This window comes from Canis aureus, chromosome 5, assembly GCF_053574225.1.
Source record: "Canis aureus isolate CA01 chromosome 5, VMU_Caureus_v.1.0, whole genome shotgun sequence".
NCBI classification, from domain to species: Eukaryota; Metazoa; Chordata; class Mammalia; order Carnivora; family Canidae; genus Canis; species Canis aureus.
The window spans coordinates 9,217,588-9,244,285 of record NC_135615.1 but is presented as its reverse complement, the minus strand read 5'-3'; the positions used below and the strand labels follow the sequence as shown (position 1 = coordinate 9,244,285).

Genomic DNA, 26,698 nt, shown 5'->3' with positions numbered 1-26,698 from the left:
AAATAAAGTGGTGAGCTCAGGGACCCTTCCTTTAATGCAACACGCTGTGTATATAGGTATCCATGATGGGCCTTTAGTGTTACCCTCATGGCACTGAGGGGGCATGGCAGATCAAGACAAACAAATATGAAGGTCTGGATACTGGTTTTGCAATGATGATAAAGTCCTTTGTCTCTGATCCAGGAGTCTTGTGTCTTCTGCTAGGGGCCATAAAATAAGCAAACTTGTTAGCTTGTAAGTAGGGTAAGATTTCAAACACTGCAGAGTCCTGACCCACAAAATCCTCTCAATAAATGCTTGTTGTATTGAATTTTTTCATTTAATTTTATTTTTTACAGTTCTTTATTTATTTAAATAATCTCTACACCCAAAATGGGGCTCAAACTCATGACCCTGCGATCAAGAATTGTATACTCTTCTGACTAAGCCAGCCAGGCACCCCGTATTGAAATTTTTTAAGACTAAGATATAATAATTAACTAAAAAGATCATCAATATTCAAAGCTTTGTCTGTCTAAAATTTATAACCATTTTTGAAAATCATTTGTGAAAACCATAAATTATAATTATTATATTAAAATTATGATATTGTACTAGACTATAGAAATGGATGAATCATATGATCAATTACAAAAATTTTAAGATGTGTTTTAAAACAGTTTATAAGAAATAAGAAAAAAGCAATTTTTAAGGGTGATGATGTAAAATTTTAGGGAAAATATTTTTGATAGTTTTTAAGTATGGCAACTATTATAGATGACAAATTGTACATGTGGCAGGCTTTTTCTAGGACATATGTTTTATAAATTTTAAAGAAATTCTCCTTTTTTATACATTTGGAAATCTTTTAAAACATGAAATAAAAATAAAATCATTATACTTTCAAACAAGTGTCCCACAAAATGTAGACAATAAAGGTTTCCTAAAACTATGACCAGGTTCCAAATTTTTGTCTTTTTAATCTATCATTCCCATGGTCCCTAGAGGTATCTTACTAAAACTCGGGTTCTTTCACTATCCTGCTATAAAGACTTTAATAGCCTTCCACTGTCCAAGAGAATTATATTCAGTCTTCTTATTCTGATCTCCAAACTATGGGTGCAAACTACTTATCTGAGCTTCATGCACTTAACAAAGAATAACTGAGTACCTACTGTTTGCCAGGCACTGTTTCTGGCACAAAGGTAATAGGAATGGGCAAGTCAAAGTCTTTGTTCTCATGGAACTTATATTCTAAAGGGAGAGACAACCAGTAAACAAGTAAACAAAAATACGTTATATATTGTGAGGTAGTGGTAAACTCATCTTTCATTTTGTATACCCTATGTACCATACTCATCTATTAAATGTTCTCAAAATACATCTGTATCTGAAGGTTGGGCAGTACCTTCAGCCTAAAATATAGTCTCTCCACAGTTCTACCTATAAAAATGATATATAGTCACTTTCTTTTCCATCTTCCTATTCCTTCCATTCCCTTACCTTGCCAGAGTGGAGGAATCAACATGGTGGTCAGTGACATGAGTCAATTTCTTCATAAGAAAGGTTAGGAGCCATGCAGAGGAAAAGGCCAACAGGCCTCGTAGCCAAGAATGTAGGGTAGTGTGAGAAACAGTTTTAGTATATGTGCTGCCGAAGCAAGCACAGCAGTGTGAGAAACACAAGCAGCAGCACAGAGCCAGCATGATTGGGAGAAGGAGTACATAAATGTAAAAATGTAAAAAAACCCAAGGAAGATAGAGCATCAGCATCTGGCAACCGCCATAGTGGTGTCTCATTTAGGTGGGAGTCTTCAATGACAGGTAAGGCTGGTCAGTGGAATTGTGATTAAAACAAGGAATTTTTTTCAAAAACTTCAAAATAGAATACTTCATGTACCAGCAATCCCATTTCTTTCTTTCTTTTTTAAGATTTTATTTATTTATTCATGACTGACAGAGAGAGAGAGAGAGAGAGAGAGTGAGAGGCAGAGACACAGGCAGAGGGAGAAGCAGGCTCCATGCAGGGAGCCTGACGTGGGACTGGATCCAGGGTCTCCAGGATCACACCCCAGGCTGAAGGCGGCGCTATACCGCGGGGCCACTGGGGCTGCCCAGCAATCCCATTTCTGAGAATGTATCCAAAGGAAATTAAGTTATTATCTCAATATTTACCACCCCTCCACCCCATGTTCACTGAAACATTATTCAAAATAGCTAAAGCATGGAAATAACCTAAGTGCCCATTAATGGATAAATGATAAAGAAAATATAGTGTTTACATACAATGGAATAATCTTCCACTATAAAAAAAGAAGGAAATCCCATCATCTGTGACAACGTAGATTAACTCTGAGGGCATTATACTAAGTAAAATAAGTTAGAGGAAGACAAATATTGTATGATCTCACTTATATGTGGAATCTAAAAAAGGCAAACTCATAGAAACAGAGTTGATTGGCAGTTGCAGAGGCTGAGGCCTGGGGAGATGGGGAGATGTTGGTCAAAGCGTACAAACTTCCAGTTATAAGAGAAATAAGTTCTAGCTAATGTACAGCCTGGTGATTATAGTCAGCAATACTATATCATACTTGAAAGTTGCTAAGAGAATAAATCTTAAATGTTCATACACACATAACAATGTGAAGTGATGGATGTGTTAATAACCTTATTGTGGTAACAATTTTACAATATATACAAAATATCAAATCATCACATCATACACCTTAAACTTACACAGTGTTATGTGTCAATTGTATTTCAATGAAGCTAAGGGGGAAGAAAGGAAAAGGAGATTTTGTAATACCTACTCACAAAATGTTAATCTATTGCAAAAAATGGCAAATTTTTGGTAGAGAATCCTGGTAGACACCAACCCAATGAGGTCGAGGTTAAAGCACCAACAGGGAAACATAATGAACGTGTGCCCACTAAAGTGGATGCCCTGAAAAGCACATACCTCCATTTCTGTGGCATTTCCTGCCAAGAATGCATAATAAGAGTCTGATTATAAGAAAACACTAGACAGAGCTGGACACTAAATCCAAAGTCTATACTTTTAAAAAATGTCAAGGACATAAAGGACAGCTAGAGGCAATAGGAGTTCTTTCAAACTGGATGCGTCTGAAGGGCCAGGATAGCTAAATGCAACATACTCCTAGATAGGATCCCAGACCAGAAAGGAAAAAAGCTATCATTGGGGCCCTTGGCACAACTTGAAGGGGCCTGATGTAGTGTTGGGCTAATGTTGGCTTCCCGATTTTGAGAGCTGTATGCTAGGTATATAGGAGAATATCCATTTTAGGAAAAACACACTAATTCTTAGCAGTGATGGGCACCAATCCTATAGCTTGCTCTCAAAATGTTCTAAAAAGATTAATAATAATGAGTATATGAATTCGTGTATGTGTGAATGTGCACACAGAAGGGACAAAGAAGAGGAGCGGGGCGGGGGCGGGGGGGTGGAAAAACAAGGTAAAAGGTCAAGAATTGATGAATCTAGGTGAAGAGGATATGAGGGATCTTAGTTCTGGCAATTTCTCTGTCAATTCGAAGTTATTTCAAAGTAAAGTATTTTTAAAACGTCATATGCATTCTTTAAGCAAGTTCGAATTTCATCAATTTCAACCAGCAAGAACTGTCAACATTTTAGGCCTTAATGAACAATGAAATGTGACTGGAAGCAACGTATACCACATTTGTATATGCTGCTTCAACTCATTTTCTAACTGCAAAGCTGCCAGTTTTTAAGAAAGTTTACAATAAAAGAAATCTAGACTGTAGTGCAAGCTGCTCTTCCACTTGGACATTATGATCCAGTAGATAATGGCACTGTTTGTCTACGACAAATAAGGGTGATCTGTGATCCTCTGGCAAGCACCACTAAGAAAATCACAGCGAAGGCCTCTAGGACTTTAGAGCGAATCTTGTGCCTTCTTAGGTAGATGACTATCATCCTTTTGATAAACAGCGCTGGCTCACAATTGAGTCTGGAAAAGACTGAATGTTAACTCCTGTAAACATGAGTCATCAGGCCTGAGTTTCCCATGATAAGTTAGGTTTTATCTTACCCACCAAACCATACACTTGGGCATGAGCACGGAAGTGACATAAGAGACCAGGCTCAAGCAGAAGGAAAGACGCTTACAGGAAGCCCATACCTCCTGTTCCGATTGCCTCTTCCCCTCCAAACCATAGTTACAGCCTCATGGCAAATTCTGTACAATCAGTTGATTGAGGAAGAAAAAAACTCAAGCCTAGTTAATAGAGGGGATTGCCATCAGGACGGGGATGCCTATAGTTCCACAGCTCCACTACAGCTCCGCTCAGAGGTGACCTTGAGGGACAGCAATGAAGGAAAATCCTTCCACCTAATAGAACTGAAGTAGTCCATTTGGTCATTTACTTTTTCTGGATGAGAGTGAGCCATAATTGTGTACCTGCATTAATTTGTATACTGTTGCTAAAGTTTTAACTGAATAATGGTCAGGAACTTGGAAGGAAGAAGACTGAGAGACTGGTGACAAGAAAGTCTGGGGAAGAGTTCTGCAGATGACCCTTTAAGAATGAGCACAGGCTAGGGGCGCCTGGGTGTCTCAGTCGGTTAAAGCATCCAACTCTTGATTTTGGCTCAGGTCAAGATCTCAGGGTCATGAGACTGAACCCCATGTCAGGCTCTGTGGCTCAGGGCTCAGTCTGCTTGAGATTCTCTCTCTCTCTCTCTCCCTTTCCCTCTGCACCTCCCCCTCACCACTCATGCTCTCCAAATAAACAAAGAACATTATATATATATAAAGAATGAAAGAATGGGCACGGGCTATGAAGATACTTGCATACCCTGTGAATGCTCACCAAGGGTCATCCACCACAGATAAAGTATGCAATGACCAAGTAGGTAAAATGACACACTGTGGACAGCAGCTAGTTGCTGCAACCATTCCAGTGTTCGCTCAGTAGCCCTTGAATGAAATGGCTATGGTGGAAGGGATGGAGTTCAACAACATAGACTTCTGAGTTTGTTCTGGCTGCTGCAAGCATTGAGTGCCTCATCAGCCAACAATAGAGAATACTGAGTCCCTAATATGCCAGTATTAACCAGTGAGAATAGCCAGCCGCCTAGTGGCAGCCTGATAACACTGAACCTCTTCCACCATCCTCTCTGGGAGAGACATGTATGTATTCTGGATATGGATTTGTATTCCCTGACCATGATGCCACTATTCACTACAAAATGCCTTATCCACTGATGAAGTTTTGGATTATAGGTGAGGTTTGGTGGGGTGAGGTCTGGAGCTAAAGACCAAGAAAATTCTTGAGGCATCTTTGGTGCAAAATGGTGGTTTTATTAAAGCCCAGGGACAGGACTTCGGGGCAGGAAGAGAGCTGCTGCCCCAGGCTTGTGAGGGGTGGCTGATTATATACCTGCAGAGTTGGGGGAGGTAAGGAAAAGGCAGATTTCAAAAGGATTTTCATATGCAAAGGAGGACCTACCAGAACCTGGAGGCCTTGCCATTGTCAAGTTAAAGATTGTTTATCCCTCAAGCAGGTCATTAACATTAAGACAATTGGCCACTTCCCGAGGAATGTCACACATATCCCACCCTGGGGTGGGGTCATTTATGGGGTGGCAGTTTGTGTTTTTTCCTTAGCAGCCCTCTGTTCCCCATCATCCATCATTGTGACATAGTGCACATAATCATTCTGATAAGGGTACTTGTTTCATAGCAAAAGAAATGTAGCAAGGGCTCATGCCCATGGAACTCACTGGTTTTATCACATATCCCATCACCCAGGAGTGCAAGCTTAATGAAAAGGTAAAATAGCTCACTGAAGATTTGATTATGGCAGTTGTGAGACAGATCCATGAAAGGATGTGTTTCTGCCTTCCAGGATACAGTACATACTTTGAATCAGTATGTGGTGCTCTCTCTCCCCCAGCCATAGGTCCAGGAACCTAGAGACAGAAGTGGAAGTCGCTTCTCTCCCTAATATACCTAATAACTTTCTACCAAAAGTATTGCTTCCTGTCCCAGCAACTTTATGATATGCTGGCTTGGAGGTCACAGTCCTCAGGGGAAGAATGCTTCCACCCAGAAACACAAGAGTTCCATTGAATTAGATGAGAGTTAATCAACTGGCCACTTTGTGATCCTTTTGTCATTGAACTAAAAGGCAGAGAATGGGGTCCGGCCAAAGTGATTGATTCCGATTATGAAGGAGCAAGTGAGTTGTTGGTATACAATGGAGTCAGCGAAGACCATCTCTGGAACCCGGGGGATTCTCTAGGGTGCTTCTTGGCCTTTCCATGCTTGTCATGAGCATGCTATGAAGGCGCACACGTTGTGGAAAGGTTGTGCCTTTCCACAATGTCAGCTTTATTCAACCATAGAGCAAAGTTAAATCACAATTATAAAGCAGGTTTAGGATTGCAAACTCAATGACAGTCACCATGTGATTAAACTTGGCTTCTTAGACAACATACAAAGCAGGACAGAAGACAAACCACACAACAAGCAAGATAACAGAAGAGTGTGGGAAGTTAACGAACCAAACTCAAAGTCAGTCTGTGGGTGCGCAGCTGAGATGGGGCCCCGGGCTGGTCTGGGTCAGCCCTTGGCACTTACTGCTTATGTTCCAGCAGTGAAGGATCTCGGTTCTGGTCAGAGATCAATCAGGCAGGGCCTTTGGCGGCATTTGCCTTTTTTAAAGTGGTCAGACAGAGGGGTCAGGTCTGAAGAGTCCAACACTTTGCTGCCCAAATCCTTTCCTTTTTAAAGGGCTTTAATGTGGAACGCCTGCGTGGCTCGGCGGTTGAGTGTCTGCTTTCAGCTCAGGGTGTGATCCCAGGATCCGGGGATCGAGTACTGCATCAGGCTCCCCTGCATGGAGCCTGCTTCTCCCTCTGCCTCTGTGTCTGCCCCTCTCTCTCTGTGTCTCTCATGAATAAATAAATAAAATTAATAACATTATTAATATTATCATGAATAAATAAATAAATTAAAATTTATTCTCATGAATAAATAAATAAAATTAAAAACCTTTAAAAAAAAAGGTTTTGGATCTCTGCAGACCTCCTCTGATTACCAGTTCTGGTGTGTCAGCTAACGGTGGTCCCCATAATATCTCCTAGCTGGTGTCATCGCTTGACCCAGGCCCCTACCTGACATGCCAGATTCCATTTTGCTCTCTACAACACTACAAGGGAGCAGAATTTGCCACCCTAAAATATTCCTCTTGGGCATAAGGATTCTTGAGTTAGTTATTTTTAAGGACCAGCGGGCACAGGAGAAGTTCTGAAAACAGTAGAAGTGGCCCTTTTTGTAAAGGACATTTACATTTATAAGTGGTATCTCTATTTGTAAGGGTGTCCCCTAGCTGAACCAGGAAGAGAGGATGACTAGATGTCTAGAAACCTAACAATGGATAAAGTAAGAACTTAAAGGAGGGCCGGACCCTCCTTTATTGTACACTCCTTTGCTTGATAACCTCCCATAATGGCTCCCCCTCACCCTCCAACACCCTCCAACATCTTTCATCATCTTTAGGTGGAAATGGTATTTAAGGTGGTAGCTTGGGCCTTTTCGGGGAGTTACTAAACTTTACTGGGTGTCTTCTGTGTATACAGGAGATATGTATATATGTTATTAAACTTCTCTGTTTCTCCTGTTAATCTTTAATTACCGAGAGTCTCAGCCAAGAACCTGAAGGGCAGAGGGAAAGTTCTTTATTTATTCTTAAATATTTTATTTTTAAGTAATACCCGACATGGGGCTCAAACTCACAACTCTGGGGTCAAGAGTTGCATGCTCCACTGGCTGAGCCAGCCAAACATCCCAGGAAAGTTATTTTTGAGGACTCGGAACCTTCAGGAATGAAGATTTGGATCTCCCAGCTGGGTAAAGAACCTCAGACTGTCTGCATCTTTCAGCAAGTTTCTTGGCCACTCAACAAGCCTTCCCTGTAGACCAGCTCTGGCCATCACCCTCTGACTGATTTCTCTGCCACCAGCCTTGTCCTCTCCCAAGAGGTCTCAATCTCCATCTTAGATGGGGGTGGGTGGGAGTGAGGGTCTTCTAAGTTTTTCCTTTCTTGCGTATACTGTTGTAAGAATGCTTAGTCTTCTTTTACCCCCTTTACTGCCTTTTACTAGTTAAAAAGATTTTTTTTAAATACTTCTTAATAAAAAAAATACTTCTTAATATTTAATAAGGAACAGGAAATATTCCCCTATTCAAATACTGGTAAGATTTCTGCCTCCTGTCTTGATCCTGAGTGTTACATCAACATAATAAATACAGTCACTTAATCTGTTTTTTTTTATATTCTACACAGCCACACATTTAACAGACCTCAGTGCTTTATCCTGTCTAGAAATGCAATCCTTTACCCTCCCCGGTGCCCAGCAGCCCCTTTTAACTATTCAATTTCATTTTTGATTAAGCTTGAACATGTATGTTCTTTCTTTTCCATTTTAAACAAATAATCTATTGTGGGTAGTAGGTTTATGGAATGTGGGTAGTTATGAATATATTATGTTGCATGTCAATGTCATCTCAAAAAAGCTGGAAAAAGTAAGTGAAAAGTGTAAAAAAAAAAATCCAACCCCAAATACAAATACATATATTTTCAGGATATGATTTAAAAACTTGGAATAATGTTTTCCTTTTTTTTTTTTTTTTTTTGGAATAATGTTTTCAATTGTTCCTTCTGGTACCATAATATTATAATACTATAATACAATGCTTTAAAATCAAGTCCAAAAATTTTATAGATAACCTCCTACATAGTGTCAAAAAATATATTAAGCACTATTTATTGAGTGCTTAACTTGTTCCATATGGTTTGTTAAGATATATGCACTAACACACACATTTTCCTTTCAGGTCTTCCAAAAATTTCATAAGAGAGATACTGACTTTCTTGTTTCAAAGATGTAGAAACGGGGGCCTGACTAGAGGAAAGAACTCTTCTAAAATCATAAGCCTGAAGGGACAGATACCAATTCTCTCCATCCCTAGTGAGAACAGGTTCATGGCTCTAAGGTCCCTTGCGTCTTATATGTTTGTAAAACTGACTCAGAAAGATCTGGCTCATTCAGAATCTAAGTGAAATATGATGGTTCATTCCTGAGTTTCCCGTCAAATTCCAAATGTGTCTGATTTTAAATGGCAACCTTCTTGCCTAGAATAGAAACCCACATCACAACAAATTAGCTAAGTGGCTCCTACACAGGCCTTATTTATAGTCTCAGTAATTTGATTTCTGAATAATGGCTTGGGTGTTGTGCGTAAAATACAGTCTTGGAAAGATGACGATTATGTTTTTTGAATAAACTAGATACAAAATTAACATGTAAATTTAGTATAGAATAAAAGGCCCAGGAACATTTATTAATAGAATGCAATGACACTTCTCACTGTATCCTAGAATAGTCTATCCTAACAAATGTTTATTAATGGATTAGCTAAAAAAATGGTATTAGGTGTGCTAAATTTTCACTATCATGTACCATTCAACTTTAAATAAGGAAAACATTGCTCCCCGTTTTTCCTCTTCCAGAAAACGCCAAGTGTGATGTGCTCCAGGCTCAAAGAGGCTTCTCTTTGTTATTCCCACTTCCTAGGTGATCTCACCGAGTCCACCCCTATATCTATCTGGGTGCTAAGTGCTCCCAAATTGATACAGCCAGCCTGGACCTCTCTTCTGAACATCAGACTTGAAGAGTAGCAGAATCTGGCATCCCAAAATATGCCTCTTTGGCACAAGGATTATTTTGAGCTAATTATTTTGAGAGCTGCAGACACAGGAGAAGCTCTGAAAACACAGAAGTCACTCCTTTGTAAGAGAAATTTACATTTATAAAGGATATCCCCATTTGTAAGTGTTTTTTAACCCTATACCTGGAAGAAAAGGATGAGTAAATCACAGGAGAATCTTATTATAAAGAAGGCACCAATTTAAATCTGCATAACAGCCATACTTCTATTTACTGTGCTTTTCCTGACAACTTCCCATAACCCACTCTTTCCCACACCCCCAACCAATCCCCGTCCTTTGTCTTTAGGTGATAGTATTTAAGGTAGTGGCTTGGGCCATTTGGGGGAGCTACTCAGTTTTCCTGGGTATCTCCCATGAATACAAGAGGCATACATGCTATTAAACTTCTGTTTTGTTTTTCTCGCATTAATCTATCTTTCATTATAGGGTTGGTCTCATCCAAGAACCTACAAGGGTAAAGAGAAAACTATCCCCCCACCCCCCCATATCTCCTAACTGGCTTCCCTATTTCTGCCCTTATCTTCATTATAATTTACTATCAAAACAGCAGCCAAAGTAATCCTCTTGAAAGACTGATCATATCAAATCACTCCCCTGCACCAATCCCCCCTCATGGCTTCCCATCTTTGATAGTATAATTTATAATAAATGTATATTTTGTTCTTTATCCACAGTTCCTGCCTGAAAGCTCCCAAGACTCTTGGAATTTCCTAAATGACATGAGCAGTGGGCTCATCTTTTGTTATATTTGGTCTTTTGTCCTCAATTCCTGAAATGGTCTCAGTGTGGGAAAAAAGGTGAAATGTGGGTCTTCTGTAATTCATAACGAACTCCTTTGAAACACACCAGAGTCCATATTAGTGGGAGGACTTTTGTAAAGCCCCTAAAGATGCAAGCTGTTTGCCAGAGAAACCAATCCCAATTACAGGGTGGGATGGGTCAGTCCCACTCCCATATCCACCTTTGGAGGGGCTGTAGGTAGACCCATTCACCACAAAATCAATGATTTCATCAATTTGGTCTATATAATGCAGCCTCCATAAAAGTCTCTGAACTACAGGCTTCAGGGAGCTTCTGGGTTGGTGAATAAGAACACACCCAGGTGCCAGGAGGGTGGCACACTCCGAATTTTGTGGGGACAGAAGCTTCTGTGCTCCAGACCTTTCAAGACCTCACCCTATGCATCTCTTTATCTGGCCATTCATTTGTATCCTTTAATAATCTTTGTAATAAACCAGTAACCATTATTCTTTGCAATAAACCAAAGTAAATTAGTTTTCTGAGTTCTATGAGTGGCTCTAGCAAATTAACTGAATCCACCGAAGGAGTTATGGGAATGTCTAACTTAAGGCTGAATGGTCAGAAGCACAGGTAAGAACCTGGATTTGTGATTGGCATCTGAAGGGGGGAGGGGTCTTGTGGGATGGAGCCCTTAACTTGTGACATCTGACGCTGTCTGTAGGTAGCAGAGCGTCAGAACTGAATGAAACTGTAGCACACCTAGTCAGTGCCTGCCGAAAACTGGAGAATTGCTTGGTGGTGTTGAAAAGGCACTTCTGGCATCTAACTGAAAGTCAAAGTGGAAGTCCTTACGATGACCCAGGTCCCACACCACTGTCTGGCACTGTCCCCTTACCTCTGGCCTCCCCACTGCTCTCCCCTTCTCACTCTGCCCCAGCCACCCAGGGCTCCTTGCTGGGCCCGAGACACCCAGGCCCACCCCTTCTGGCTTCCTGCTCTTTGCTGGAACACTTCGTTCCCTGACAGCTCAGAAAGGTTCCCCCTCAAGCCTGCAGATCTTCACCCCAAAGTCATCTCTGAGAAGCTTTCCTTGACCACAGTGGCTAAAATTACCATCCACTTCCCTACTCCACACACAGGTTCCCCTGCTCCCTCCATGCTCTTCCTTCCTTAGCACTTACCACTGAGTTATTTATTGTACAGTCGCTTGCTTAGCATTGGTTTCCTGACTGGAACGTAAACTTCACGAGAGCCGGGCTTCTGTCAGCTTGCAGACTGCTGCTTGCCCGGTACCAAACTCTGCCCTAAACCCAGGACTGCAGTCCCCTCTCCCACTCCTCCCAGAGCACCAACACAGTCCCCGGGGACTGAAGAACCGTGGGTGAAGACAAATGAACACTGGCATCCGCGGGTCCTCCAGCGCGCATTAACTGAGCACTTGGCGCTGCCATTCGGTCCACCGAGCGCAGCCGGGGTGCTCTGCTGGAGAGCTACACGCCAGGCTATGCCAAGGAACCCGGGGCAGGAAGTCTTTCCTATCAGTAAACAAGCAGAACAGGTTAGACCCTGCGCCGGCCGCCGTGTTAGTATGTGCCACTGCCAATATGTGCTTTTCACAACCACCAATAAACCAGGTCCTGCGTCTACCCTCCCTGGTCTGTTTTAACGAATGCACCCAAGCAGGGGGCATGGCTCACCGGGTCAGTGCCCACCACTGGGCCAGCACGGCGCCCCATGTGGAGCCTGGAGGGCATGGGTCTCCCCTCGAAGCCAGCCTCCCTGGCACCGTGAAGCCCGTGACCTGGGGAACTCCAAGTGCTTGCACAGTGGCTAACCCAGCGCGGGACACTGACTGATTAAAAAAAAAAAGGGGGGTGGGGTTCAGAAGGAAAAATACATTTTCCCAGACACATCAGCTCTACCTTATCGGAACAGACAACATGTGGGCAGGGGCGGGGGGTAAGCAAAGATTATTAAAAGGGGGAACCGGGCAGCCCGGGTGGCTCAGAGGTTTAGCAGCGCCTTCCACCCAGGGCGTGATCCTGGAGACCCCGGATCGAGTCCCACGTCGGGCTCCCTCTGCCTGCGTCTCTCCCTCTCTCTCTGAGTGTCTCGTGAATAAATAAAGTCTTAAGATAAATAAATAAATAAATAAAAGGGAGGACCTGTGAAGAAAGCATCAGGGAGTAACAGCGCGAGCGGCAGGCCCCCCCGGGGTACCGGTGCCCCTGTGTGCGGCGCCCCCTGAACACGCTAGGCGGGTGCACTCGCGCCACGCTCGCTCGGAGCCGCGAAGCAGCGCGGGTCGCCGCTGAGGCAGGACTTTGGAGGGGACTCGCCCGACACAGGCGCCCGGTTGCGGGTGGCGGGGTGTGAAGCCCCGGAGCCCGCGTCCTCGGATTACGCGGACACACTCAGGGGACGAAGTCAGCGGGCCTGGGGCGGGAGCGCGGGCGGGAGCGCGGGCACAGGTGCGCGCGGCGCCGCGGGGTCGGGCCCGAAGGAGGGGGAGGCGGCGCTGCGCGGGTCACCTGGGGCTGAACCGGAACTGCTCAACGGTCGACTCGAGGTTCTCGAGGATCTTCCGGCACTCCTCGGCCGCGGGCGTGTCGTCCGCGCTCTCCATCCGAGCCCCGGGCTGGCGGCTGCGCCGGGCGCCTCCCGCGGAGCTGCGGGCTCGGCGAGGCGGCGAGTCGGAGGCCCGAACCCGGCGTCCGTTGCCATGGCGACCTGGGGGCGGGCGGGGCGCGGGGATCGGCGGGCCCGGAGGGGGGCGCTCCACCGCCCGCCCCAGGCGGCCCCGACCCACCCGGCCCGGCCGCCGCTGAGCTGTCCCCGAGAAAGCTGGCCCCGTCTAGGTACCCCGGCGACGCCCCACCGTGCCCCGACTCCCCACGCCTTCTCTCCTCCTGAGCCGCCGAGCTCAGCCTGCAGCGAGGCCAGCGCGGGGGGCGGGGGTGGGGGGGGCTCGGCGACCCTCGCTTCGTGGCCTTCCGCCCTAGGGTGCTAGAGGGCACCCTCGGGGAGGGGGAACATAGTGCACCCAGGTAATGACCATCCTCAGGACATAATGAGCCTTGGCTCCAGAGCGATGCCATAATAAGGAAGCGGGCGGCCTGATGAATTGCCTACACCCCTCACTTGGCCATAGACGTGGGCGTTTCATGGACAAGAAAAAAAAATTCTTTGCAGAGATTAAACAGCCTACATTTCTATTTGATATGAAGGTCAGAATTCAGGCGTGAAGGGACGCCTGGGTGGCCCAGTGGTTGAGCGTCTTCCTTGGTTCAGGGCGTGACCCCAGGGTCCTGGGATCGAGTCCTGCACAGGGCTCCCCGCAGGGAGCCTGCTTCTCCCTCTGCCTGCGTTTCTGCCTCTCTCTGTGTGTCTTTCATGTATAAATAAATAAAATCTTAAAAAAAATAATAATTCAGGCGTTAAGTTTTAAGCTATCCAGTGTGGTTGTGGAATTCATTATTACTAAGTCTCTACGATAGTTAAGAGAAACTGCCTAATAATGAAATTGTCGTTCGTCCTTTATATTAAATTGTGTATCGTGTATTGACAATGCTGGAATAGCTTTTCTGACATCATCAGTATGTCATTTGCTGGTTTTAGAGCTAAGTATACGGTTTCCCTTTCAATATATGGTCTACAGGAAAACAAAAGGTTTTCCTCTCTTATTATGTGAAAATGAGGTTAGTTTGATATTGGAAGCTCAGAATACAAAAAGGAAATTACTGTAGCATTACTGTAGCACAACTCTTAAATATTTAAAGACAAAGAGGGAAGGCCCCAAATGCCAAAAAAAAAAAAAAAAAAAAAGTAGCCAATGCCAACAAGATCTTCTGTAAAGATCTGTTTTCCTTCGAAAAGGTGAAGAAAGAAGAAAAAAAGTCACTTTTACTCTATGTAGATTTTTGTTCTCAAAATCTAACTTGAGGGCAGCCCCAGGGGGCTCAGCGGTTTAGCACAGCCTTCTTAGGCCCAGGCTGTGATCCTGGAAACCTGGGATGGAGTCCCCTGCTTGGAGCCTGCTTCTCCCTCTGCCTCTCTCTCTCTCTGTCTCTCTCTCTATCTCTGTCTCTCATGAATAAATAAAATCTTTTAAAAAATCTAAATTCAAAGTCTCGAGGGAAATTTTATCATACAATCAAAAAGCATTTTAAAAGAGAGAAATGTATAAATCTATAATAAATTATCTTAAATGATTTTTTTTCCCCACAGTGCAAACAAAAATTTTAAAATAAAGAGAAAAATTCCAAGGTAAAATTAAACACCTAATCTGGTTAGGACGAGGCCAAGGTAAAAATACTGTGACAGGCTGCTGGCTGTTTCGCTTAATGCAATTCTAAGTGAATATTTTGAAACTGAGGAAAGAGGTCTCCTGGCAGACTTCATGAGTCATTGGTCAGCTCTGTGCAGCATTTGTTGACTGATATGGACTGCATGGTTACACCATCCCACAAAAACATGAACTGAACAAAACCTCTTTGTTTGAAGTCTTGCTATAGCATATCACGGAGTTTCAGATTTCAGTGTCTGGGAAACCAAGTTATGAGCATGACTGTTTTTGCAACTATTAACTACATAACGCTCCTCTTGTTGTCAGTTACCTACATTTACCTCTCAGGTGTTCTGACTTACAAAATTGTTCATTTCAGATCATATTCTCGCCTATGACAACCGGGTTGGGCACTGTCAAAACATCTGTCATACTGAATCCAGACTCTTTGTATCACATGATGAATTAATTGATGGTTTTAGTGGAAAGCTCATGAGCTCTGGAGTAAACATTAAAAAAAAAAAAAAAGAAAAAGAAAAGAAAAGAAAAACTCCCCTGAAATTTAGTTGCTTTAGAACACTGGGCAAGTTATTTAACATCTCTGAGCCTCTTTTTTGTCACCAGTAAAAACTGAATAATGAACTTTTCTCAGGGTGGTTGGGAGTAGTCTATAAGGCGAGAAAAGCACACAGCTCATGTGGGACATGAGACACATACTAACCAGGCCTTCAAGGAATTTGTTCCTCCTTTCTAAACCACAACTAAGGAACACACCGTTTAAAGTCTCCCATTTCTTAAAAGTTGAGTGTCTCATAAGCTAAAATATTTTTTACTTTAGTTAACAGGATTTATGGCATGATTTTAAATTTTCAGATGCCTCTTTGAAACAGGTATAATAGTATAATGTATTTATATGAAAATATTACCTACCAATTATTAAAAGTGATAACATCTCAGATTAAATAGCATGAGGATTTGATTACGAGTCAAGTGCTGACTCTAAACATAGTAATTTATATATTCCAGATGGATATTATCAATCCTATAGTCTAATAAAAGCCAAGAGGTTTCAGGTTAGGTTTGTAATTTAAATTCTTTCTGGAGTCATCATATGTAAAGTGCTTATTTTTCTTTTATCACCAGCTGTAATCTATGATTATGTGGTGCAGGCTCTGTTAGGTAAACTTGTTTTATGTTGTGCTTCATCCATAACCAAAGTTCTTAAATAAAGGGTTGGGAAAGGAAATAGCAAGGTCCTCAGCCAGGACAATATTATGCGACTAAATCCTATGTGGAAAAACTTCTGAGACTACATCATTTTAATGTCTTAAATTTGGCTGCAATGACATAACATATCCACTCCTGGAAAAGTCCCTCAGTAAGTGTTTGTTATGTGGCAAAAGCTGAAAACCAAGATGGGAGGCACTATGGGAGCCTAGGCAGGAGCAATCTTGATGTGGAATTTGGATCTTACAGTCAAATGTCCCTGAGCACTGCAGTAGAGGATATCTTCTTCTATTTGGAGCTAGGGCAGATGTTTCGAAGGGAGATGGGTAAAAATGTGAAGAAAATCGTAGAGCTTAACCAACTGCAGAAGTGACTCCACCTGCGAAAAGATTTGTGAACCTGCTGCTATTGAGGAAAATTCGGGAAATCTCTCTGTCTGGTCAACTGACCATAATGGATCTGCATGCCTGGACATAACCTAGCAAATCTGCAGCAGGTACATAGCGATATGCAGTGATTCAGGAAAGGCAGAAATCCAATGGAGATTAATAAAACTATGACAATTATCATAGTTCATGCAATGGAAGATTTCACCCATAGGATAGAGAAGTGGATCTTAGAATTGGTGAAATAAAGTAAATAATAAGAATTAATGAAACAAAGACCTTTTCTGGGGGCTCCATCTTTTCAGACCCCAAAGGGATTTACTATCATGAGGAGTGGAACATTGATCAGAATGCCATAAAGTATCTACACAGGACCATGGAGTGCTCTGTTCTTTTCCCAGGGCCACAAGGTAATTCAGATTCTCGGGTACATGGATCACAGGAAAGGCTTCATCTAGACAGCACACGTGTGGTTTGGGTTGCATGAGAATTTCCCTGTAGCCTGATCTAAACGAACAGATAAGATCCAATATTTAGACCGTCCCCAGGAGGACTAGACTTGTTCCCCAAAATGAACCACCGGGTCAGGCTTTGCCTGGACCGTTAGCTCATTTCTCCAACTCATATTCCTGCAACCCCAACATTAACACTCTTCATTGTCCTTCAGCTTCAAACTCTCAAAAATGTGGTACAAGACATTCTAATTTAGCAATTTTGAGAACTCATGGGGAATAGGGGACATAGGAAAATACAGTAGTGTGAAGCTCGGTTTGCTATTGTCATGCCTGTTTATTTACCTAGAGATGCTTCAGTGTTCACTAAGAAGGACGTGTGTTACACGGGTTCTGTTCTACCCAGGTGCTGATCAGGGGTGCACAGTCCAGGGATGGCACACCCACTGTTGCTCAAATCAGGAAGTCCACATTTCGGAAGGGACGACTCCAAGCTCTGATGTTAACTGTTCTAGACCAACAAATCACCACTGCGCTAGTTTAATACACTGAATATCAACAGTGGGTATTTTATTGGTGAACGTGGTGACTTATTGACCAGTACTGTAGATGTTGGAAGTAGGCTCAAATGGGTGAATTTAACGATCTTCAAGATATGTAGGTCAGTCAAAATAGTTCAGAAATCCTTCCGCCCTGCAGGAACAGTGTGTAGAGTCTCATGGTGGCTGGAACTTAAACCCTCAGGGATGATGGGGCTTGGAGCTTGATCCCCTGCCGGTCCTCTGTCCAGCCTTTGCTTTTATAATTGCCCGATGCCTCCTAACAGGACCGAGGATCTCGCTCCTGGAATGTTATCATATCTGCTTCAAAGGAATCATTCACGCCTGATGGTAGTTCACCTGAAAGCACAGAAAGGTGGGGCTTTGGGGGACCTCCACAAGTGGGCTGCATAAAACGTGTGGGGTCTGCCTGCAAATGAGTGTTTTCAAAAATAAATGTGTGAGGCTTGATTTCAATATAAACTGAGAGCAGTGTGGTGGGGAAAAAGCTAATCTTCACCCTCATCAAACTTCTGTAAAGGATACGATGTCAATGCAAAGAAACCTAAGAATTGTGTGTGACCAAATTAGGTCATTTTCTAGGAAACCAGAAGAAATAATAAAAGTGTCTTTAATATAACAGATTTTGGGGCAGCCAGGGTGGCTCAGCGGTTTAGTGCCACCTTCAGCCCAGGGCATGATCCTGGAGACCTGGGATCGAGTCCCAGGGGACGTTGTTTGTCCCACAAAAACAAACAGCCCCCAATGACCTTAGCCCCATTCCATTCACTCACAGGTGGGAATTCAGGCAAATGTCCACAGAGGTCACAGACAACATACATATGATTCTGTTATATCCCGTATATTACCCCTTCATGTCCTAAGGAAGACCTTTCTCTTAGAGATTTTCATTTTAGTGTACCTTTAAAAAATCTTGTGTTAAGTTACCTCCATCTTTTTTCTGGGTAAGGACAACCCAGGAATGGCCCTTTTATGTCTATGATGCTGTTCACAGCTTTTGATAGGCCTAGTACAATCTTTGGAACAGGGTTGCTGTTTGCTGAAGGTCAGACAGTAGCTCTCTTAGCCTTGCCTATCTTACGTAGTTATGCTGTGCATTTTTTTTTTTTTATTGGTGTACCATGTTTGATTTGTCCCTGATTCCTTTGGAGTTTTTCTGAGAAATGGAGCAGTAATCCAGCATCAACTTATTAAAATACATTTTAAGCCTTTTAAAAAAAAAAAAAAAGCTCCCTGGATGGAGCCTGCTTCTCCCTCTGCCTGTGACTTAGCCTCTCTTTCTCTCTGTGTCTCTCATGAATAAATTTTTAAAATATTAAAAAAAAAAACTGATTTTGGTGTGTAAAATCTGTATCTGTTTAATTCATCCTTGTTTGTATGCCCAGCTCAACCTAGTGGCACCCACATAGTAAGTGTTCAATAAGTGTTTGTCAAATGAATCAGTGATGGAGAAACTCTAAATAAGTCCTTCAAAAGAGCAATTCCTAAAACATCATGCACCTCAGTGGTTGGCATTAGAGAACGAGGCAAGAAAATACTGTTAGCTGCTATTATTTAGGAGGGGAGAGATTATTCTAAGCTGCCAATGTTGATGGATGCAGGAAATCTTGGCGCTGGCCCGGCCCCCCCCCCACCCCCCCCCCACCCCCCCCCCCCCCCCCCCGTGGCAGTGGAAGATGGAGATGTACAGGCCAGAGACACCTGCTGGTCTACTGCTGCCTCATTCTTTCTGAAGAAAGAAACTCCCATCATCAATGTATAAATGAAGAGAAGGGAAGAGTTGCAAGGATAATTTCCCATCAAGAAATTCTAGGTCTAGGTTCAAGCCACCAGTCAAAAAGATTGTAAGGAAAAATTGTGTTTGACTATAATGGTTAATTTTATATGTCAACTTGGCTAGACCACAGTGCCCAGATATATTGTTAAATATTATTCTAGATGTTTCTGTGGTGGTGTTTTTGGATGAGATTGACATTTAAATTGGTAGATTTTGAATAGAGCATATTAACCTTCAAAATATGAGTGGGCCTCATCCAATCAGCTGAAAGCCTACATAGAACAAAAGACTGTCCTCTCTTGAGCAAAAGGGAATTCTGCAGCTGGTGGCCTTTGGACTGGAACTGCAACATTAGCTCTTTCCTAGGTCTTCCACCGATGACCTTAAGATTAGAACTGCAGCATCAGCTCTTCCCTGGATCTCCAGCCTGCCTGCCCACCCTACAGATGTTGGACTTGCCAGCCTCTGTAATTATGTGAACTAATTTCCTAAAATAAATCTACCTGTATATTATATACAATCATCTTATTTGTTCCATTTCCCTGGAAAACCCTGACTAACACAATGACCAACGATAATTTAATAAATTATTCAAAGGATACTCTTATATTCTTTGCAGCTCTTACTTAATATCAATAATAGTAAACGAGATGGTTAGTTTTAAATGTCAAGTTGACTGGGCTAAGGGATGCACAGATGGGGGTAAAACATTATTTCTGGATATGTCTCTGAGGGTGTTTCTGGAAGACATCAGCATTTGAATCAGTAGACTGGATAAAGAAAATTCCCCTCCTCATTGTGGGTGGGCATCATCCAATCTGTAAAGGGCTTGTATAGAAGACAATGGGGGAGGAAGGGCTAATTTGCTTTCTACTTGAGATGGAGCATACATCTTCTCCTGCCCTTAGACATTGATGCTCTTGGTTGTCTGGCCTTTCGACTTGGACTGGGACTTATACCATGGTCTCCTGGTTCTCAGGCTTCCAGGTTTGGGCTGGAACTACACCACTGGTTTCCTGGGCTTTCAGACTACAAACAATAGGTTGTGAGACTTCTCAGCCTCCATAGTCACATGAACCAACCCCCTCATAATAAATCTTTCTTATTGATTCTGTTTCTCTGGAGAACCCTAATACAGCAAATACATTTATAGGACTGAGAAAAATAATCATTACAGGTCTAATATTTATTGGATGCTTACTACATGTCAGAAACCTTCCCAGGCACTTAACTAACACATCACCTTGATTATCTGCAATTTAAAAATGAGAAAATGGAGACACTAAGAGGGTGATTTACTTGTCCAAGTTCACAGTTTGCAGGTTTGAGACTGGGCTCTGAACACAGACAATCTTGTTCCAGAACTTATATGCCTAATCGTTGTGCTATATTGCCTTACTGAACTGTCATGATGAACAGATTATTTCAGTTCTTCCCATAATGTTACTTTTTGCAGGAGCCTATGAAGTACATCTCAAGCTGTCAGGCACATATTAGAGACTTAATTATGAATCTGTGTTGCTGGGGTTGCTGTAGAGAATTCAAACAGATTTAACACCCTGTATAACTGGAGCCTAGTTATCAGAGAAATTCACCTTTGTGGGATACTCATGAGAACAAGAAATTAAGCAAAAGATATGTGTGTCTGAAGAGGCTACAAAGTTCATACCTAAATCTTAATTGCTTTGCTCCTAGGAAAGTTTCTTAATCTATTACTGAGACACTACATATCCTTACCGTTATGTACAATCCCAACAGAGTTTGATATCTACTTTCTATCTCTACAGCCAATAAAAGTGGGGAAACAGGCTATGGAAGATGATCGCTACATTGACAGTTGGCGCAAAGGCATTGAAAGCTTATTAAAAAAACCACAACAAAAATTCAAATAACGTGAGAGGTGTGGGCCATAGTGAGGAGCAAATAGACTGCCACTTGTCACTAGCCTTGAGGACATTACTGTAAAATAACTAAAGTTCATAATAATTACCACGAATTACTGATTATGTTTAATGCAACTATGTTTAGCACACTCTCTTTAAAAGGCAGGTGTGTGCATAAAACAGTTAAAATATACTGTTTCAATTCTAAAAGTGATTATAACTGAATTCATTCTCTGAGATGGTTTGATATAACTGAAATTTAATTTTATCCCTTAAATAAGCGGTGATGTTTATTTGTTACTCTCATGAGATTGCTTTGCGCCGTTGTAATGTCAGAGTTTTCAAAGCTGAAGGGACCTTAGAAATAGTAGACTTTTGTCCAGTCACTCAAGGACATATATGTAGTTAGACCATAGCTACATCTAGGATTTCTTCTCCTTTTTAAATTTTTTTTTTAATTTTAAGTAAACTTGCCACATGTGGGGCTCAAACTCATGATCCCAAGATCAAGAGTCACATGCTCTCCTGACTGAGCCAGCCAGTCACCCCATCCAAGATTTCTTTGACTTTTGGTTCATCATAGTGTATTAGTCATATTAGGCTGTTATGCTGCAGAAACAAACAATCCCAAATCTCAGTGACTAAGTTCAATGAAAGGTAATTTCTCACTCACATTACCATTCCCACAGAGCTGGCAGGGAATTCTGCTCCACACAACTTCCTAGGGATCCAGTTGATAGAAACTGCTTTTTCTTAGGGCGCCTGAAAGGCTCAGTTGGTCGAGCATCCAACTCTTGGTTTCTGCTCAGGTCATGATCTCAGAGTCCTGGGATCCAGCCCTGTATTAGTCTCTACACTCAGCATGGAGTCTGCTTGAGGATTCTCTCTCCCTCTGCACCACCCTTTGTTCAGTTGCTCTCTAAAATTAAAAAAAAAAAAAAAAAGAAAGAAAAGAAACTTATTTTTCTTACGGGAATAGCATCTGGAACCCAAGGCCTCCTGAGTCACTTTATGAAGAGAAAGAAGGAGAAAGAATCAAGTGCTGGCAATTAAATATATTGACCCCTTCCACTCACTGCACTGATGAGAAAGAGTCACATGGCTCTACCAGTTCCAAAGAGGACTGGAAAATCTATTCTTGCAAGTGCTCAGGAAATGGAAGGGAACTGATATTCATGAACACTAGTAATATTTACCAGTATTCTTTCCATTATACCAAACTTCTTAAACAACTTTTCAAATTTCAAGGTAGTGATGGGGATAGCAACACTGATGGTGACAACGATAATGATTTCTGTTATCTAAACAGATCCTTAAGGCCCAAAGAACGCTTCTCTCATATACATTATTAATTTAACCTTGTGTAATAACATTATCTTCCTTTTTCACGTAAGAAAATCAGGCTCAGAGGATCCCTGGGTGGCTCAGTGGTTTAGGGCCTGCCTTCAGCCCAGGGTGTGATCCCAGAGTCCCAGGATCAAGTCCCGCATCGGGTTCCTTGCATGGAACCTGCTCCTCCCTCTGCCTGTGTCTCTGCCTCTCTCTCTCTCTCTCTCTCTCATAAATAAATAAAATCTCTTAATAAATAAAAAAGAAAATCAGGCTCAGAGGAAGTCCAGTTGAATGGAATGATTTGCTTAGGATCATATAAGTGAGTTTTCAGGAGATGATATAGAGCCAGTATGGTCAGAGCCAAAGAAAACCTGAGAAAAGTGGGATAGGCATCTCATCCAGGGACAGGTCAACATAAGAAACCCATTCCCAGAACTCACTACAGAAGAGCTTTGAAGCACAAGCATTCATCAAAGTAAAGAAATAGTGGAACCAGTTTCTAATTATGACTCCTTACAACCAAACGCACCCTTTTATTTTGCAACAAAACATGTCTGGTACGTAAGTACAGACACAATATCTGTTGTATTAATGTAAAACAAAGTAAAACCCACATGTTCCTAATAGAAAACATTAGGTGTTATGTAATAACACTATTAGATTTGAAAGATCTTGTCTAGGCTAGAAATTTAAGGGATGAAAACTCGTGATGAAAAAAATTACAATTGTGAAATGAATCAATCCTGACAGATCCATGGGAAAACTTAACAATTGGGATTTTTGTTTTGTTTTGTTTTGTTTTTAAAGATTTTATTTATTTATTCATGAGAGACACACACACAGAGAGAGGCAGAGACACAGGCAGAGGGAGAAGCAGGCTCCATGCAGGGACCCTGATGTGGGACGCGATCCCAGGCCTCCAGGATCAGGCCCTGGGCTGAAGGCAGGCACTAAACTGCTGAGCCATCCAGGGATCCCAACAATTAGGATTTTAGAAGTAAAGGTAGGCAAAGGAGAATGGCAGACCCAATCACACAAGTACTTGATATTAAGTTAATCACAGGACAGGGATAGTCCAAAAAATAAACAAAAAGTCACAGGACAGGATACAGAGGGAAAGTGTGGTCTTCCAGAAATTTATACATCATTGAAAAAGACAAAACTAATACATGTAAAATCATATATGTACTTTTATTATTTTTTAATTTTTATTTATTTATGATAGTCACAGAGAGAGAGAGAGAGGCGCAGAGACACAGGCAGAGGGAGAAACAGGTTCCATGCACCGGGAGCCCGACGTGGGATTTGATCCCGGGTCTCCAGGATCACGCCCTGGGCCAAAGGCAGGCGCCAAACCGCTGCGCCACCCAGGGATCCCATATATGTACTTTTAAATGATCTATAACGAAGTGCTATCTTGTACAGTGAAAACTCCAAATAATGTAGGAAATGTGAAGAAAAGTTAATTCTAAGAAAGAAAAGGAGGGATACTCAGTGAACATTTCATGCAAAAGCTCATGTAGACTCAGAATGTACAGCCTGGATATTGTCTGGAGAGGTGAACAGAAAAAGGGAGTCTGTTCTAGAAACAGCATGAACACTGGGCATCTGGGTGGCTCAGCTGGTTGAACATCTGCTTTTGGCTTCAGTCATGATCCTGGGGTCTTGGGATTCAGCCCCACATTGGGCTCCCTGCTCAGTGGGGAGCCTGCTTCTCCCTCTCCCTCTGCTGCTCTCTCTCTCTCAAATAAAATAAGTAAAATCTAAAAGAAAGAAAAGAAAAGAAAGAAAGAAAGGAAGGAAGGAAGGAAGGAAGGAAGGAAGGAAGGAAGGAGGGAAGGAAGGAAGGAAGGAAGGAAGAGCATGAACAAAGGCTAAAGATGTATTGTGCTCCTGGGAAAGTGGCATGGTGTGGCATGCCTGTGTGTGTTATTATTAGTTGTGTAGATGCACCTCTGTCCCACTGGATTATTACATCTTAAGGATGTAATGTCCCATCTTAAGGAAAGGGCCTTATTTTTCTTTGCATAACTAGAATAAGCATTGCATTTGGCATCTACCTAAAAGGTGCTCAAAACTGTTTAATTTCTCTGGTTTAAAATTTTTGCTTAGAATCATAGAAAAAGGGATTCATACAGGTTCCAAAATTTTATTGAAGCTGTTTGTTGCTGATTTTAAGATGGAAGATTTTGTCCCTAGTCTTTTTTTCTCAGTTACCATGAAAGATTCGAGCTATAATGGGAAGACTAATGCCAAATTGGTTTGTACCACGTGCAAAGTACTCAAGAACTTTTGTTATACCATTACCTGGGGAGAAAGTTTGAACTGGTACCAGGCCAATACAGGATTCCTTCACTCAGCTTATTTCTTCTTGAATAATTCATTGGCAAAGTTCCTTTTACCTGTAAGAAACCTAGAGTTTCTTATTGTGTCTTAATGAATTTTAATTGAACCCCTCCCTATCTTGATGTCAATAGTCTTATTTATTTATTTATTCATTCATTCATTCATTCATTTATTCATGTTTAAACATTTCTTCACACTCCAAAGCTTCAAGCTATTTGTAGTTTTTGTTTCTTGTTTTCATTGTTCTCTCAGGCTGCTTTGTACAATTAATAGGCTAATGAGACCAATGTGTCCAAGATGGTGAGCTTGGCTTGTCACACACCTTCTCTTTTCCTTGGCCACAGACTGCTCTCTGGCCTCCTGTCATATTGTGATTTATAAGAAATACATATTTTAGTCTTGCCCAGTTTCTGACACAGAGTTCCAAAAACCCTTGAAATTTCCCAAAAGAGGGGGATCCCTGGGTGGCCCAGCGATTTATCACCTGCCTACGGCCCAGGGCGTAATCCTGGAGTCCCAGGATCAAGTCCCGTATCAGGCTCCCTGCATGGAGCCTGCTTCTCCTTCTGCCTGTGTCTCTCCCCCGCCACCACCCCCCCACCCCCCGTCTTTCATGAATGAACAAATAAAATCTTTTTTAAAAATCCAACAACAACAAAAAAGAAATTTCCCAAGAGAGAAGGGATAAAGGTGTGTCGTTATTCATAACTAGTCCCTTTCAACCCACCAGAGTATGTCAATGAGGCAACTTTTGGCTAGCCCAAGGATGGAGGTGATTGCCAGGGAAACCAAACAGGATGAGAGGGTTGGAACTTTCTGCTTCAAACCTCCTCTTCCAGAGAGGAAGAAGGAGCTGGAGGTTGAATGAATCTCCAAAGGCCAAGGATTTAAACTATCATGCCTATTGTAATGAAGCCTCCATAAATACCCCAAAAAGAAATGCCTGGAGAACTTCTGGACTGGTGACACATAAAGGTGCTGGGAAGATGGCCTGCCCAGAGAGGGCATGGAAGCTGCACATCCTTTGCCCCACACTTGGCTTCATGCATCTCTTCCATCCGGCTGTTATATCCACTTATAATAAACCAGTAATCTGGTAAATCTACTGTTTTCCCGAGTTCTGCCAGCCCCTCTAGCAAATTAATTGAACCTGAGGAGGTTGTCTGGGGGAACCTCCAATTTGTAGCTGGTCAGTCAGAAATCTAAATGGCAAGCTGGACTTGTGATTGGCATCTGAAGGAGGAGGTTAGTCTTGTGGGACTGAGCCCATAACCTGTGGGATCTGCCATGTTGCCTGGTAGGCTGGTGTCAGCATCAGGTTAAATTGCAGACCACCCAGCCCGTGCTGCAGAACTGCTTGATGTGTGGGAACCCCACACATCTGAAGTAAACATTGTGGTATGTAGTGAAGTACTGAGAGTAGAAGACACAGGACAACTTTTTCTTTAGATTCTTTAACCTCCTCTCTAAAACGTACCTACTTAATTGTTTGACTGAAGGTTAGTTCAGGGGATGGAGTGTAGCTACTGGATGCTCTAGTCCAAGGGCTTGCCTTTCTAACAAATGGCCATGAGCCTTTAATTTGTCAAGGACAGCAATCAGCAAAGTTCTAAGGCTCAGTTTCTCCCCCCTATAAACAGAGGATGATGATTAATATGAATAATTATGAAGACTATGTACCACCACATAAAAGGAAGGCATGAAATTATTTGTGCCCTGTGAGCACAACCATTTAAAAATGCCTGCAGCTGTAATAGCCCGAGAATGAAAGGGAAAACAAAATAAAACCCGAAAGGAAAAACGATTATGTTTTACGGAGGTGGGATTATGAATGAACTTATTCTTTCCTCTAAATTCTCTCTGAACATTGTTATTATAAACAAACCAGATGTTAAAAACTTCTCTAGACATTAGGCTCTGACTTTCCTTTTATGTCCAAATAAAATGGCTTAAT

General features: G+C 42.3%; 1 protein-coding gene across 1 annotated transcript in view; it reads right to left on the bottom strand.

Annotated features, from left to right (window-relative positions):
- C5H10orf67 (chromosome 5 C10orf67 homolog) overlaps window positions 1–26,698 on the bottom strand; it is a 194,921-nt gene that overhangs the window by 146,489 nt on the left and 21,734 nt on the right. Inside the window, exon 2 of the mRNA XM_077896424.1 lies at window positions 13,028–13,320. Within this exon, the coding sequence (XP_077752550.1) occupies window positions 13,028–13,320 (293 nt within the window). The remainder of the gene's footprint in view (window positions 1–13,027; window positions 13,321–26,698) is intronic.